This window comes from Pogoniulus pusillus, chromosome 24 (genome assembly GCF_015220805.1).
Source record: "Pogoniulus pusillus isolate bPogPus1 chromosome 24, bPogPus1.pri, whole genome shotgun sequence".
NCBI classification, from domain to species: Eukaryota; Metazoa; Chordata; class Aves; order Piciformes; family Lybiidae; genus Pogoniulus; species Pogoniulus pusillus.
This window is the reverse complement of record NC_087287.1, coordinates 10,035,043-10,047,405: the sequence shown is the minus strand read 5'-3', so window position 1 is coordinate 10,047,405 and position 12,363 is coordinate 10,035,043. Positions and strand designations below refer to the sequence as shown.

Here is a 12,363-nt window from a genome sequence, read left to right as displayed (position 1 = left end):
GTAGCACAAGGGGCAGAGAAGGGCTTCTCCAGGACCGTTCTCAAAGCTGTGGGTCGTCATCATCGCTTCCCTCACCTCTTTCTAGGAACCGGTCAGAGCGAGAAGTCAGAGCAGCTGCCCTGGTCTTGCAGACAATCTGGGGATACAAAGAGCTGCGGAAGCCCCTCGAGAAGGAAGGTTGGAAGAAGTCAGATTTCCAGGTATGGAGAAAGGGGAACAGAGGTGCCTTGTTGTGGCTGGGATAGTAGGTAGGGTTGTGTAGCGGGGAGAAGGGTGTGTTGGATATCAGTGCTTGCTTTACCCAGTAGGTTTGGAGACCCTTGAAGGTGTCCACTCTACTACTTCTCATTGAATAGCTGTCAGGAAGTCTCTGCTAAAGAACCGCTCCATAAACCTTTTTTAAGTCCTGGATCCCATGTGAGTGTGCAGATCTTGAAGATCTGCAGGCTGCAAAGTTTGCAGCACTAAAAGCCACTGCTAGTGCTGAAAAATAAGGTTCTCCAGGGTTCAGTTTTGTTCATGAAAGCTGGGACTGTCGTTGCTGCTTAGGGTCTGTGTGCTGCCCTGACCCAGTCTGGGCAGGCCATCTCCACTCTAATGTGGCTGCAGCCAGGGGTTCTGGAACACCTTCTGTTTGCTTCAGGCCCCTTGCTCAAAGGATGTGGGGAGGGTTCCTGCCTCTGTCCTGATGTTAGGGGATAGAGGAATAGGATGTGCTGATGAAGAAAGAATGTCTGGGCCAGGATGTGAGTGGTCACTCTCTGATGCTTCAGGTGAACCTGAGCAATGCATCTCGGACCCAAAGAGGCAACTCATTTGATGACAGCACCTCGCCTCTCATCGACAGGAACCAAAAAACAGGTATGTGCCTTCCCCTGAGCACTTACCCCAACTGTCATCCTGCTGCCTTGTACCCAGGGCATCTGGCCTTTGTCCCCTCCTTGCTCTTCAGCCCTGACTTTCTTGGCAGCCACAGCTGCTCACACAAGGCCATCAGTTGTCTTCTCAGGACTAGAAACAATACATGCAGCTAGCATAGATCCTGTAGCATCCTTGGGTCAACAGTGCTGAAGCTGGGTCTGGGCTTCTCTAGCTGGGCTAGGCAGTGGTGGTTCTGCTGCCTGTGGGGCAATGGCTGATCTGCTGTTCTCTGATGCTTGCAGACAAGAAATCCTCCCGGGAGGAGATCCAGATGAGCAACATGGGGCCAGGTAAGAGAGGGAGTGGAATTGGGGGTGTTTGGCCACACCTTCCTTGATGTGCTGGGAGGGGTCAGAGCTCACATCTCCTTTGGGGATGATGATGCCTCTCATGAAAGTGGCATGACTGTCCCCTTTCCTGCTCCAGACTATTCCACACTCAACGAGAGGGACCACAGCAGGACACTGAACCGATCTGGTGACCTCGGAGACATGGAGCCTGTGAAGGCAGTGCCCTTGATGGTGAGCAGCAGTTCCTAGTGAGGGACTCGGTGGGACTGAGGTGCAGGGGATGATGACACATCACTGTCCTAGCTGGCTGGAGGAGGGGAGATCTGGTCTCAACTAACACCCCCATCCTGCTTCACTGCCCCTACTAACCCCACCGTGTGTCTGCAGCAGGAGGAGGGGCAGGAACCACAGCCTGAGATAGAGGAGGTGGAGGAGGATGCTGCCATGTATGTCCCTGTGTCGGTATGTCCTGCAGCATCCTGCCCGGTCTGAGCAGTGGTGACAGGTCCTGCTGCTCTGTGAGGGGTGCTTTGGCCAGCCAAAATTCTGCTTTGATCACTGCTCTCTCCAATCAATGCCTGATCCATTGGGGCCGTGGTCATACTCCTGCTGCTCGCTCGCTCACTCTCTGGGTGTGCTAACATCTCTCCTTCTCTCTCCACAGCAGAAGATCTAGCTGAGGTCCCTGCCTCCACTCAGTTTGGGTTGATAATATATTATATATATAAATATATATATAAAACGCTCTTCGTGGTGGAATGGACCGACTTTTGTCTTAGTTTGGAATATGTTGCTGGACTGTTTGTGCCAACTAGCCAGCCAAACGACTGGGCCTGGTCCCACAGGGGCAGCCCCACCCACTCTGCCTCTTCTAGACTGCTGCACCTCCCTCTTCTGGGACACCTCAACCAATAACTCCTCCTTCCTGTCCACCACCACCTTCCTTCAGAGAGTAAAACCCTCCTGCTCTGCCGCTGCCGGGTCAGCTGGTGTCGTGCTGCAAAAGGACTCGGGATCCCTGCCTTGACCAGGAGCTGCCTTCTCTCCCATGCCTTCCCTCTGCCGAGCAGACACCTGCAGGGACAGACTGGGACCTCAGTCGCTGCCTTTTTTGGTTTTATGGGGCGTTTTGTTGCCTAGAGGATATATTTTTCTGTGAGATCACTCTTTAACCAGGGCCGTGGGGACAATGGGAGCATCCCTCCCTGGTGGTGGTGAGACTAGGGGTGAGGGAGGCTGGAGTCGTCGTGGGGGGTGACGGGAAGGAGAAACAGCAATAACTTCTCTTGCTTTGCTCTAGATGCGGCTTTGGGGGCACAGGAAGGGGGGATCTGGCTTTGAGTCCTGCAGAAAGGTCTGTATGGGGCTTCTGGTCCCTACCCAGTGACTGCAAGTAGTGATCCTTAGGTAGGGAAAATGGTCTGTCTAGGGTGTTTGGGATGGCCCTCCCTGCACGGGAGGTGATGGGTCTGTGTGGAAGGAGGAGATGCAGCACGGCTTTTGGGAAGAGGCCAGCTTCTTGAGGCGTACTGTGTGTGCCAGGTGTGAGGAGCAGGCGCTGGCAGGGCTGCAAGCAGGCAGAGCCAGGATCCCCCCTCTCTCTCCCGCACGCCGGCTGCCCGCGGCGGTGCCCCTCTGACTCTTGACACGTGCCTTTCTTTTGCCACTGTGAAATAGCTCTTTGAATCGTACTGTTTGGCTTCTTCGCTGGGGAAGGGGCGTTCCTGGAATTCTGGCAGGGCTGAGCTCTTCCCCACTGGGAGCCTTAGCTGTCTGCAGTGGGGCTGGAAGCCTCTTCCAGGGAGGGGGAATCCCAGCACACACACACACATCCTCCTCTCACTGATGGGATGCAGGGGTCTCGTCTGCACCCTGTCCTGGGAAGACTGGGCTACTGGAGAAGCTGGGATGTACACATCTTCCTCCCCTCTGCTGTGGTGGTGGGAGCATATCAAAGTGCTGTGATCTTTAGGGAAGCCTTTGGGTTCCCTTTACAACTGGAAGCCTCTGTAGGAGGCTGCAAACTGGATCAGGAGCCCTCCCCATTATGGGGTTTCCTCTAAGCATGGGCTTGTTTAGGGAATGGGGAGGCTGCAGAGGGCAGAACTTGGTGCCTTGCTCCTGCCCTAAAGCGCCTCCCAGCTCTGGCTGAGCCCTTCCTGACTCCAGCCCCACCTCAGCTTGGTTTGGTTTTGTTCTGTGGTCTAACTCTTCTATTTTCCTCTAAATATGTAAAACACTAATTCCTTTTTTTTTATTTTTAATTTCCAATGAACCAAAAAAAAAAAGAAAAAGAAACAAAAATGCTTCTCTTCCCTCCTCCCCTACCCTGGCAGGGAGGGGGGGGCCAGCACGGAGGGGAGTGGGGAGCAGCAGAAGCAGTTCTTTGATTCCTGTGCACACTCTTGTAACGCTTTTAAAACAAAATGATTTTTTTTATATAAATAAAGTTTTTAAAGTGTCTGTCTGCCTTCCAGCTCTGCCTTCCACCTGAGCCTCTTAGTCCTGCACCTGTGACCCACAGTCATTTCTCAGAGATGCCTCTTGGGGGCAAACCCTTCGTTTTCCTTCTCCTTCTAGCAAAAGATGGGAGGGGACAATAAGAAGTCTGATTGCTTTGTGGGCTGAGCTCACACCACCTTTGCAGGATGCTTGGGAGACAGGTGAAAGCTTCCTTCTGCGGAGCATCCAGATCGGGCAGCCTTTCCCTGAATCTTCCCTCACCTCTGGTTGCAGGTAGGCTGCACAAGTGAAGAAACCTTGCTGGGGTGGGGGGGAGCCCTTTAGCCAGGGCTGCTCTGGAAGAGGAGGACTGGGCTTCAAACACACGAAGCCAGGCTCAAAGAGCAGGTCAAGCTCTCTGTTTTCACAGGCATAGGTGGGTGAAATAGTATAGGAAAGTCTGGAGCTTTGTGGGAATACCTTTTAGGGAGAGCAGGTTTCTGGTTTCTGCTGTAAGGCAGCCTTGCTTTTGGAAAGACTTCACTAGAGCGCAGAGCAAGTCTTTGCCCTGTGGTGTGGGCTAGGGGTGGTGCTGAGTTTGTGCATGATGCAGCACAGCTGGATCTGGGAGACCAGGGCTGCTGTCTGCTTGGTCAGGGGGAAAAGGTGGATGTGAGTGTCACACTTGGCTTCAGCACCTTGGGAGAGGGGGATGTGATGCACCCGTGGCACAGGGACCCTCTAGCCCTCCCACCTTGCCTTGTACCCTCATCCCCAAGGCCATTAGTGAACAGAGCAAAGGCAGGGACAGCTGTTTTATTGCTTTCAAAGGTCAAGGGCCCAGTGCTCCAGGTTGTGTGTGCTTGGCAAGGACAATGTGAGGTGTGTTTAGCTTAGCAGGGACGATGCCAGGGCTGACCTGGCAGGGAAAGTACTGGGCGTGGGGAAGATATACCAGGGACCCTCTAGACTGAGGGGTCAGAGAAAGAGCTTCTTGTGGCAGGTCTGGCAGTACAATTTGTTGCTGTTCTCGTGGACATTGCCCTTCTGCAGCTGTCGCTGGCAGTAGGCACAGACGAAGTGCTCGGGGTGGTACTTGCGCCCCGCGGCTGTGATGCAGCGGCCGGTCACGGGGCGGCCACAGCCGTGGCAGATGCTGCCCTGCCGCTGGTGGAAGTGCAGCTCGCAGTAGGGCCGCCCCTCCAGCTCGAAGAAGGAGCTGCCAGCGAAGCTGCTCAGGCACTCCTGGTGGAGGAAGGAGATGGAGAAGGTTGGCACAGCCTCAGGGACGTGCTTGTCCCGGCGGCTGTACTCAGCCTGCTGCCCACTCACCGCGCACACGAAGCACTCAGGGTGCCAGGCACCCTGCATGGCTGACAGGTAGTTGCCTGTCACAGGGCGCTCGCAGCCCTGGCATTTTGGGGCAAACAGGGCCAGGAAGTCTTGGTGGCAGTAGGGCTTCTTGTTTTGCTCGAGGAAACCTGTGGGGGGAACGTTAGGGTGGGCACCCCAAGGCTCACAATGGGGCATGCCTGTGGGGGGTGCCCAGGACAAGAGGCAATGGGCTAGGGAAAAAACCCCATGAGATGATGTTAGATGGGGTAATAGGGGTGAGGGCTGGGCTTTGGAGGGGATACCTGGGGTAAGAGCAAAGGGGACCTGTCCCCTGGCACATACCATCCTCTCCAAACACCTTCCCACAGTGAGTGCAGAAGAAGTGCTCAGGATGCCAAGTCTGGTCCAGGGCTGTGAGAACTTTCTGCAGGAAGATGAAAGGTGAGGCAGAGGCTGGGTGACAGGGGAAGCCAAGGGCTGTCTTACCTCACGGATAGGGCCGGCGCAGTAGGCACAGCGGGGGGCAAAGGCTTGGTGATAGTCCTCCTCACAGTATGCCTGCCCCTCCCGCTCAAAGAAGGGTTGGCTGCCCAGCTCCTTCCCGCAGCAGGCACAGGTGAAGTGCTCAGGGTGCCAGGTTTTACCTAGGGCTGTGAGTACCTGTAAGGAGGAGGGAGAACAGCTCCAGGCGATGTCAGGATCTGAGGAGAGAAGAGTGCCAGGGTGGAGGATGGGGACTCACCTTGCCGACAATGGGCTTGTGGCAGGTGGCACAGATGCCTGCGGGGGTAGCTGTGATGCCCAGCTCTTGCAGGTCCTGGGTGAGGTTGCCCAGCATGTTATCCAGTGAGGATGAGGACTCTGCTGGCACCTTGGCTCCTTCCCCCGCAGCCTCTGCCAGGAAGCAGCCCGGCTGCCAATACACAGGGCATTGAGGGTCTGGTGAGGGCCAGGCCCCCAGTCTCCTTTTCCCTGAGACAAGGCTCACCTTGCTCTGCATGTGGCCCAGGTCAGCCAGGAGCTCATCCAGCTGCTGGGCTGCTGCGGTGGGTGGGGGCGAGGAGTGCAGCAACTGTGGGACTGGTATGGGACTGCTGGGTACAGCAGAGAGAGATGGATGCTGTGGCTTTCACTCCAGAGTCAGGAAGTACCTGGGACTGAGAACTGTCCACCCCCAAAAGATGCTGCCCTTTCCCTACAGGAGGGGATGTGGGACCTCCCTGGGGGCATTCTGTCCAGGGGTGGACGTATGTGACTGGAGCAGGGCTGTTTAGAAGCCCAACCCTTGCTCCAGCAGTGCTGTAAAGATGCAGGATACCATCCCCCTGGCCCCAGCTTGTGGACCTGATTTTTGGGATGATGTGTAGGAGGTCAGGTGCCCCTGGAGGATGTATCCAAGCAATGGAAAGTGGAGCCCCAGACGGCTTTGCTCTCCTACTGCCATATTTTACCTGGATGCTGTCATCGAAGTATCTTGTAGAGGCTGAGCCTGAGGTGGCATCTGCACCTAGAAGGACAAACCTTTGCAGCAAAGCCTGCAGGGTGCTTCCCCAGACACTCTTCACTGCCTGCCTGGAACCATCCCCCCTTAGTCATGAGGTCTTGGCTGTGTTGAGGCATTACCTTCTGGGCTGCTGAGGCAAGAGGTTCACGGCCACAAAGGCTGGGGGGCTCATCTGGGACTGGATCCTGCTTGAAGGAGCTCAGCACCTGCAGCCTGCTGTCCTTAGAGGTTGGGCGAGAGCTCTGCTCGAGTTCTGCCAGAAGAGCATCTGTGCAGAGAGACCCAGGTCAGCTGCCACTGCCTCTGCACTCCCCAAACTGACTCTCTGCTAGTCAGGAGCAAAAGCAGCACCACCACAACCAGGTGCCAGATCCCCTAGGGGCTGTGCTGCATGATGTAGAGGGGCAGCCACAGAGCTGCACTCCCTGCTGTGTCTCCCCTGTGAAGTAAGGAGGTTCACTAAATATTTTTCACTACCTGTTTGTTTTTAGGTCAGAAATTCTGTCTTCCAGAAAACTTTAACCCAGCAGCCTAGGAGGTAAGTTTTAACATAAGAGATACTGGTTTCTAACCGTAAATAGAAGTGTCTTAATTAACACATGTATTGATACAGCTCAGATGAAGTTGCAGCTGCCAGGCACAGCTGCTGGGTACAGAGAGACCAAGATGAAAATTCTCACACGCTGAGAGATTGGCTGGAAACCAACGAGAAGACTCAACTAGAAGCAGTAATGTTGTTGGAAGACCAAGACGATGACAGTGAAAACCCAGGAGCAGAAGGCCCTTAAGCAGTTCTTAGCAATCCTAACGCGTCTGATTGTTCAGCTCTACTGTAAGAGGTGCGGTTGGCTTTGTTTGAGGCTCGCAGCCTTTTGGATCGATCCAGGGCGGGGCCCTTGCGTGCCCTTAATGATTAGAGCCATCATTAAGTCTACTACCGAGTCACCTGTCTCGGGGGATGGATGGACCCCGGATGGCTGAGCTAGAGCTTAACCAAAAATGGAGTGCCTGAAGGCAGGAAGGGGCAGCAGCAGCAGCAGCGATGCAAGCCTGGCTGCACACCATGAGGCTGAGCAGCCCAAGAATGCAGCAAAGCGTTTAAGGGTGGTGGACACGGGGGTGGAGAAGCAGCTGTGCTGGAGTGGAGGCAATAGCCCTGTGCCCCCAGCTTGAGGGCGAGGAGCTGCCAAAGAGCAGCCGAAAGCAGAGAGTACTTTGCTCACTACAGGAAGTGCCTCTCTGGGTATGCAGAAGGCACTGAGGTTCAGCCATGCCAGAGTTTGTGCTGGAATGAATGTAAGGGCTAGGGAACGCTTCTTGGTAAGCCAGGGATGGTGCAGGGGAAAGCAGGACCCCCGCTGCAAGCAGTCTTCCCACTTCAGGAAGGCTGCACCATTGTGGTGGGCACATCCTGCACTGGGAATGGGCATCGGAGTGAAGGGTGCTCAGGGCCCCCCCACCCTACCCTGAGGCAGCAGAAAGACAAAGCTCCTCTGAGCTGCTAAAGGCAAGGCCCTGCACCGAGCCTGGGTGCAGGACTGGCCCTGGAGAGCCCCAGCTTACCTAAATCCTCCATCCTGCCTTGGCGTGGGGTCCCAGGGGCTGGGGCAGCACCCGCAGGGCACGAGGCTGCAGGCCGAGCTACCCAGGCTTTCAGTTCCGCTCTCCAGCATCGCCTCCACCCCCTCTGGGGTTGGGGTTTGTCACTCGGGGAGATTTTCCTTTGTGGGTAGTGTGCTTTGTGCCACGTGATGGGCAACAGGAAGAAAGCAGTGTCAGAGGCTGGGGCAAGGGGAGCCAAAAGCAACCCCAAGTTGGATCTGGAGAAGGAAGAAAGTGGCTGTCAGGTTGCCCTTTCCAGAAGCCACCAGCTGCATGTGACAGGCAGTGTCACCCCTGCACCGGGTGGAAATGCAATGGTGCTGGTGTGATGGAAGCAGACACAGGCTCTAGAGCATTGCATGCCCCAACACAGCCTCACCTTCTCGGTGGCTGCTTTTTGGAACCTCCTCTTGTATATCCAAGTAATGGCAAAGCCCTTTGTGCCATTTAAAGCCAACGTGAGCACGAGGGCTCGGCTCTCTGCAGCTGTGCAGGTGCTGGTGGTAGTGCCAAAGCTGCTGGCTGTTCTAAATGCTCCCTGTGTTGATGTTTAAAAGTCTCCCAGAAGTGCCACACGGGCAGCTGCTGGGCATGGTTCAGCGCATCACTGCCAGCCAGGCACAGTGCTCAGGAGCAGGCTGGAGCTGTGCTGGTGATTTGAGTGATTTACCCCCTCCCCCCTCCCAAACAGCGATACTGTGGAAGCGCCTACCTGGAGTTGGAGCTTCACCTTGCAAATTTTCCTGTTACAAAACAGCAGCCCAAGAACTGCAAAAGTATCACAGTATTATTAGGATTGGAAGAGACCTCACAGATCATCAAGTCCAACCCTTTACCACAGAGCTCAAGGCTAGACCATGGCACCAAGTGCCACGTCCAATCCTGCCTTGAACAGCCCCAGGGACGGCGACTCCACCACCTCCCCAGGCAGCCCATTCCAGTGTCCAATGACTCTCTCAGTGAAGAACTTTCTCCTCACCTCGAGCCTAAATCTCCTCTGGCGTAGCTTGAGGCTGTATCTGCGCCCTGACCTGAGCTGTGTTTCTGTACCCTGCTTTAGCCAACCCATTTTAAGAGGCGTTGAATTCTCTCCTGCAAGGGAGAATTCAATCCCAACAGCAACCAGAGAATAACTTCCCCCAACCAGGCTGTTTAGTTTGCAATGAAAGTGATTTTATTTAAGAACAAATACAAAGTCCTTTCACAGCTGACAGCATGGGCTACCTGCAGCAAAAGGGTTAAGTTTGGAAAGTGCTGTCTATCAGGTTTTCATCTAGACAAGTCCTCAGGGAGAGAAAGAGCATTTTCAGCCACTTACAATACAAATAGCAGTAGCAGGCATTACTTAAAATTCTTTCTTGAAACATTTCAGCTGGAAGAAAAACAACAAATTAACATTAGACAGACAAAACCCAAGAGCCAGCCAAGCTGTCTGTGCTGAAAACAAACCTCAAGCCACCCAGGTAACCAACTCTGGAGGTTTGTGCATGGCCTTTACAAAACACACTGTCACAGCTTCTGCAGGAGCCTGGATCCCCGGTCTCTTGCCTTGGGCTAAAAGGGACAGAGGAATCCCACTGTATTCCGAACTTGGCTGGTTCTTGGTACTCCTCCCCGCAGCCTGGAGGGTTTGACAAGAAGAATCAGACTGTGCTGCAGTCCTCCACAATCAGATGGTTTACCGGAGCACTCTTGGGAACTGAGGAATGGAGATGTGGACACGTGCTTCTAGTCATACATAATAACAAAGTTTAGGACTTGAAACTCAAGAGTGGAAGGAAGTAAAAGGCAGAGCAGGTCCTCACACTGGTGGGGATCAGTCTACCAAACATGATTTATCAGCTAAATACCTCGGGCTTTTTGAATTCCCTTTTGGTTTTACTGCCTGTAGACGGAATAAAGACCACTTCGTTCTGCTACTGTGGCGGGGTACCCTTCCCAGAAGAGCGCTGCATGCCCTTGAAACAGACAGTGGATGTGAAAGCTGGCTTATGCAGAGGGGCTTTCCCCTTCCCAGCCCCACTGCGGGGCGCCAAGGGGCAGTACACCGACCGCAGGAAGCGCAGCGTGGCCTGCCTCTTTTCACCTCTTTGTAGGATAGCTTCCACCTTTTCCCCAAACAGATTCTCCCCTGTATAGGGTAAGTTCTCAAGCTTTGTCTGGACCTCCTCGTGGAAGCTGGAGGCTTGCAGCCAAGCAGACCGTTGTGCATCCACTGCCAAGGCAGCCGCTCTTGCCGCTGTATCTCCTGCATCGAAGGCTGCTCGCAGCTGATGCCTGGCCAGGTCTGTGCCCTCCAGAGCGATGGTCTGGAAGGCCTGACGCAGGTCCTGAGGAAGTTCCTTCGCTAGCACAGAAACTTTCTTCCAGAGCTCAACTTGCCCTCTGGCCATGTAGACTTCATAGTCCACCACACGAAGAGCTGCAGCCGCTGACTGGTAAACCCTCTGGCCGAATGAATCCAGGTGCTGCAGCTCTGGGTTTTGGGGTGCAGATCCATGCTCCAATCTTGCTTTCTCCCTCACTGGTGCTGCTTCCACGACCGTGCTCTTGTGGGCAGGCTGAGAGATGTAACCCACTGCGTCCTCAGGGAGGATGTATTTGCTCTCAATTTCCTTTGACACGGGAAGAACACCGTGGGGTGTCTGCCACACTTTCTTTACCAGCTTGTCCAAGACAGGATGCAAGGGCATAGCAACTCTGTTGCAGGAAGGTTTTTGATCAAGGTACTGATCTATGAGAGTCGACTCCTGGAATGGAATTAAATTAAACCCAACCAGATTAGCCAATCTCTTCAAAAACTGGGGGAAAGATGGATTTTCTGATGTGGAAGTAGTGCCCTTTTGGTCTTCTGTTTTAAAATGGTAGGTAAGGTCAGCCAAATCATCATCTCCAGAGGAACCAGAGCAACAATCTTCATGTGCAAAAGCAACATCTGGATTCCAGCTGGACGAGTCGCAAGCCACCGTTGGTGAGGTGGGGTGAGGGGAGACTGTTTCACAGGGGGATGACAGCAGCTGGTCGGAGACCGTTGGCAGAAGGGGTATCCGACTTGAGGTAACTCCTTCATCAAGTGAGAAAGGCAGCTCTTGAGATCCAGAGCACATCCTTGGTTCTGAAAGCATCCTTGCTGCACTGCAGGTCACCATAGGGTCTGTATCAAGCTCCGAAGGTTGCTTTCTGGGTCTTGAGGCAGCCTCAGCAATCAGGAGGATAGATCTGGCCAGGTCTGAGAGCATGCCCAGCCACTGAGATTCCCCACATTGTTCTTCTGGTCTTGACAGCGGGTGCAGGGCATGAGGTGGAGACTGGGACACAGAGCCGCTTGAAGGTGGTGGCTTCGGCATTTGCGGGCTTGCAGCTTTTGGATTCTGTTTGGTTCTTACGTGACAGTGCTTCTTCTGTGGGGAGCATGTGTTGTCAGGCACTGCCAAAGTTTTGCTTTGGGGAGGCAACTCAGGTTTTGGAGACGGCAATATCGGGTCCTCCAGCGGAGCCCCTCTCCCAGGCTCTGCCGGCAGGCACAGCGGAGTAACCGACTGCAGTGCTGTCACAGAGCCCTGACTATGGGCAGGGAAGGCGACATCATGCCGGCGCTTGGTGGGTTTCCCCTTTGCTGCTCCGCAGCTCACCCGTTCAGGGTTCAGGTCAGTACCACCGCCGGGCCGGCCCTGCAGCAGGGCGCGGAGGTGCTCCCCGCGAAGGCGAGCCGCGCAGGGGGCCATGCCGGCGCAGACCCCGCAGCCCAGCGGGTCGTGGCCAGCTCCAAGGCAGAGAACGCAACGGTCGTGCTCATCGGTTACCGAGATCCTGCGGCCGCAGGGGCACTGCCTGGGCCCCTGGGCAGGCCCGCCGCACGCCATCCGGCCGTCCGCGGGGCAGGCAGCTCGGCAGGCCCGGCGGGCACGGCAGACACCGCGCAGCTCCCGGCGTGCCCCGCGGCCGCTTCCGGCGGGGCCGCGCCCAGGCTGCCGCCGGGAACTACATCCCCGGTGAGCCGCGCGCAGGCGCGGAGCGGGGCGGAAGGGGGCGGTGCGGGAGGGCAGGGCCCCGCCCCCTTGCGCCGGCCGCCATTTTGCCACCGACTTTCACCCGCCGCCCGACGGGGCGGTTTTTTTTTTCTTAAAGGAGAAGCGACAGCCAAAAGCAGGCTCCGCCGCCAGGCCTCGCCGGAACCGCGAGCGGCGTCGCAGCCCTGCGGCAGGGAGCGGCCGCGCGGGGCTGGGGACGAACGGCTTCCCTTGCCAGGCCTCGCCCGCAGGGCGGCGG

At 55.5% G+C, this 12,363-nt stretch overlaps 3 protein-coding genes across 8 annotated transcripts in view; 1 reads left to right on the top strand and 2 right to left on the bottom strand.

Annotated features, from left to right (window-relative positions):
• CTNND1 (catenin delta 1) overlaps positions 1-3,674 on the top strand; it is a 29,844-nt gene extending 26,170 nt beyond the window's left edge. For 3 of the 6 annotated variants that reach the window (XM_064163469.1, XM_064163468.1, XM_064163472.1), the window contains 6 exons: positions 86-200; positions 774-861; positions 1,164-1,211; positions 1,348-1,442; positions 1,599-1,673; positions 1,876-3,674. In XM_064163469.1, the coding sequence (XP_064019539.1) occupies positions 86-200; positions 774-861; positions 1,164-1,211; positions 1,348-1,442; positions 1,599-1,673; positions 1,876-1,887 (433 nt within the window). In that variant the 3' untranslated portion in view covers positions 1,888-3,674. Of the gene's footprint in view, positions 1-85; positions 201-773; positions 862-1,163; positions 1,212-1,347; positions 1,443-1,598 lie in introns of all 6 variants that reach the window. The other 3 variants (XM_064163471.1, XM_064163470.1, XM_064163466.1) reach the window with 3 other exon arrangements.
• A 789-nt stretch (positions 3,675-4,463) lies between these two features.
• LPXN (leupaxin) lies at positions 4,464-8,094 on the bottom strand. Its single transcript, XM_064163953.1, has 9 exons — positions 8,056-8,094; positions 6,612-6,760; positions 6,440-6,495; positions 5,973-6,082; positions 5,731-5,882; positions 5,475-5,648; positions 5,331-5,412; positions 4,986-5,134; positions 4,464-4,898 (listed from the first exon to the last, which is right to left on the bottom strand). The coding sequence occupies exons 1-9, from the start codon at positions 8,066-8,068 to the stop codon at positions 4,632-4,634; spliced, it is 1,152 nt and encodes a 383-aa protein (XP_064020023.1). The 5' UTR covers positions 8,069-8,094; the 3' UTR covers positions 4,464-4,631.
• Positions 8,095-9,245: 1,151 nt separating this feature from the next.
• LOC135186076 (uncharacterized) lies at positions 9,246-12,171 on the bottom strand. Its single transcript, XM_064163465.1, has one exon. It carries the CDS (start codon positions 11,955-11,957, stop codon positions 10,011-10,013), a length of 1,947 nt encoding a protein of 648 aa, XP_064019535.1. The 5' UTR covers positions 11,958-12,171; the 3' UTR covers positions 9,246-10,010.
• Positions 12,172-12,363: the final 192 nt, after the last annotated feature.

What these genes read in the sequence shown, in the direction of transcription:
- LPXN (XM_064163953.1), bottom strand. An exon ending in TTGCCTCAGCAGCCCAGAAG is followed by an intron (nt 6,496 to 6,611) that starts GTAATGCCTCAA and finishes TTGTCCTTCTAG; the next exon opens with GTGCAGATGCCACCTCAGGC. An exon ending in CTGAGTGCTTCGTGTGCGCG is followed by an intron (nt 4,899 to 4,985) that starts GTGAGTGGGCAG and finishes TTCCTCCACCAG; the next exon opens with GAGTGCCTGAGCAGCTTCGC.
- LOC135186076 (XM_064163465.1), bottom strand. Translation starts at nt 11,957, where the DNA reads ATGGCGTGCGGCGGGCCTGCCCAGGGGCCCAGGCAGTGCCCCTGCGGC.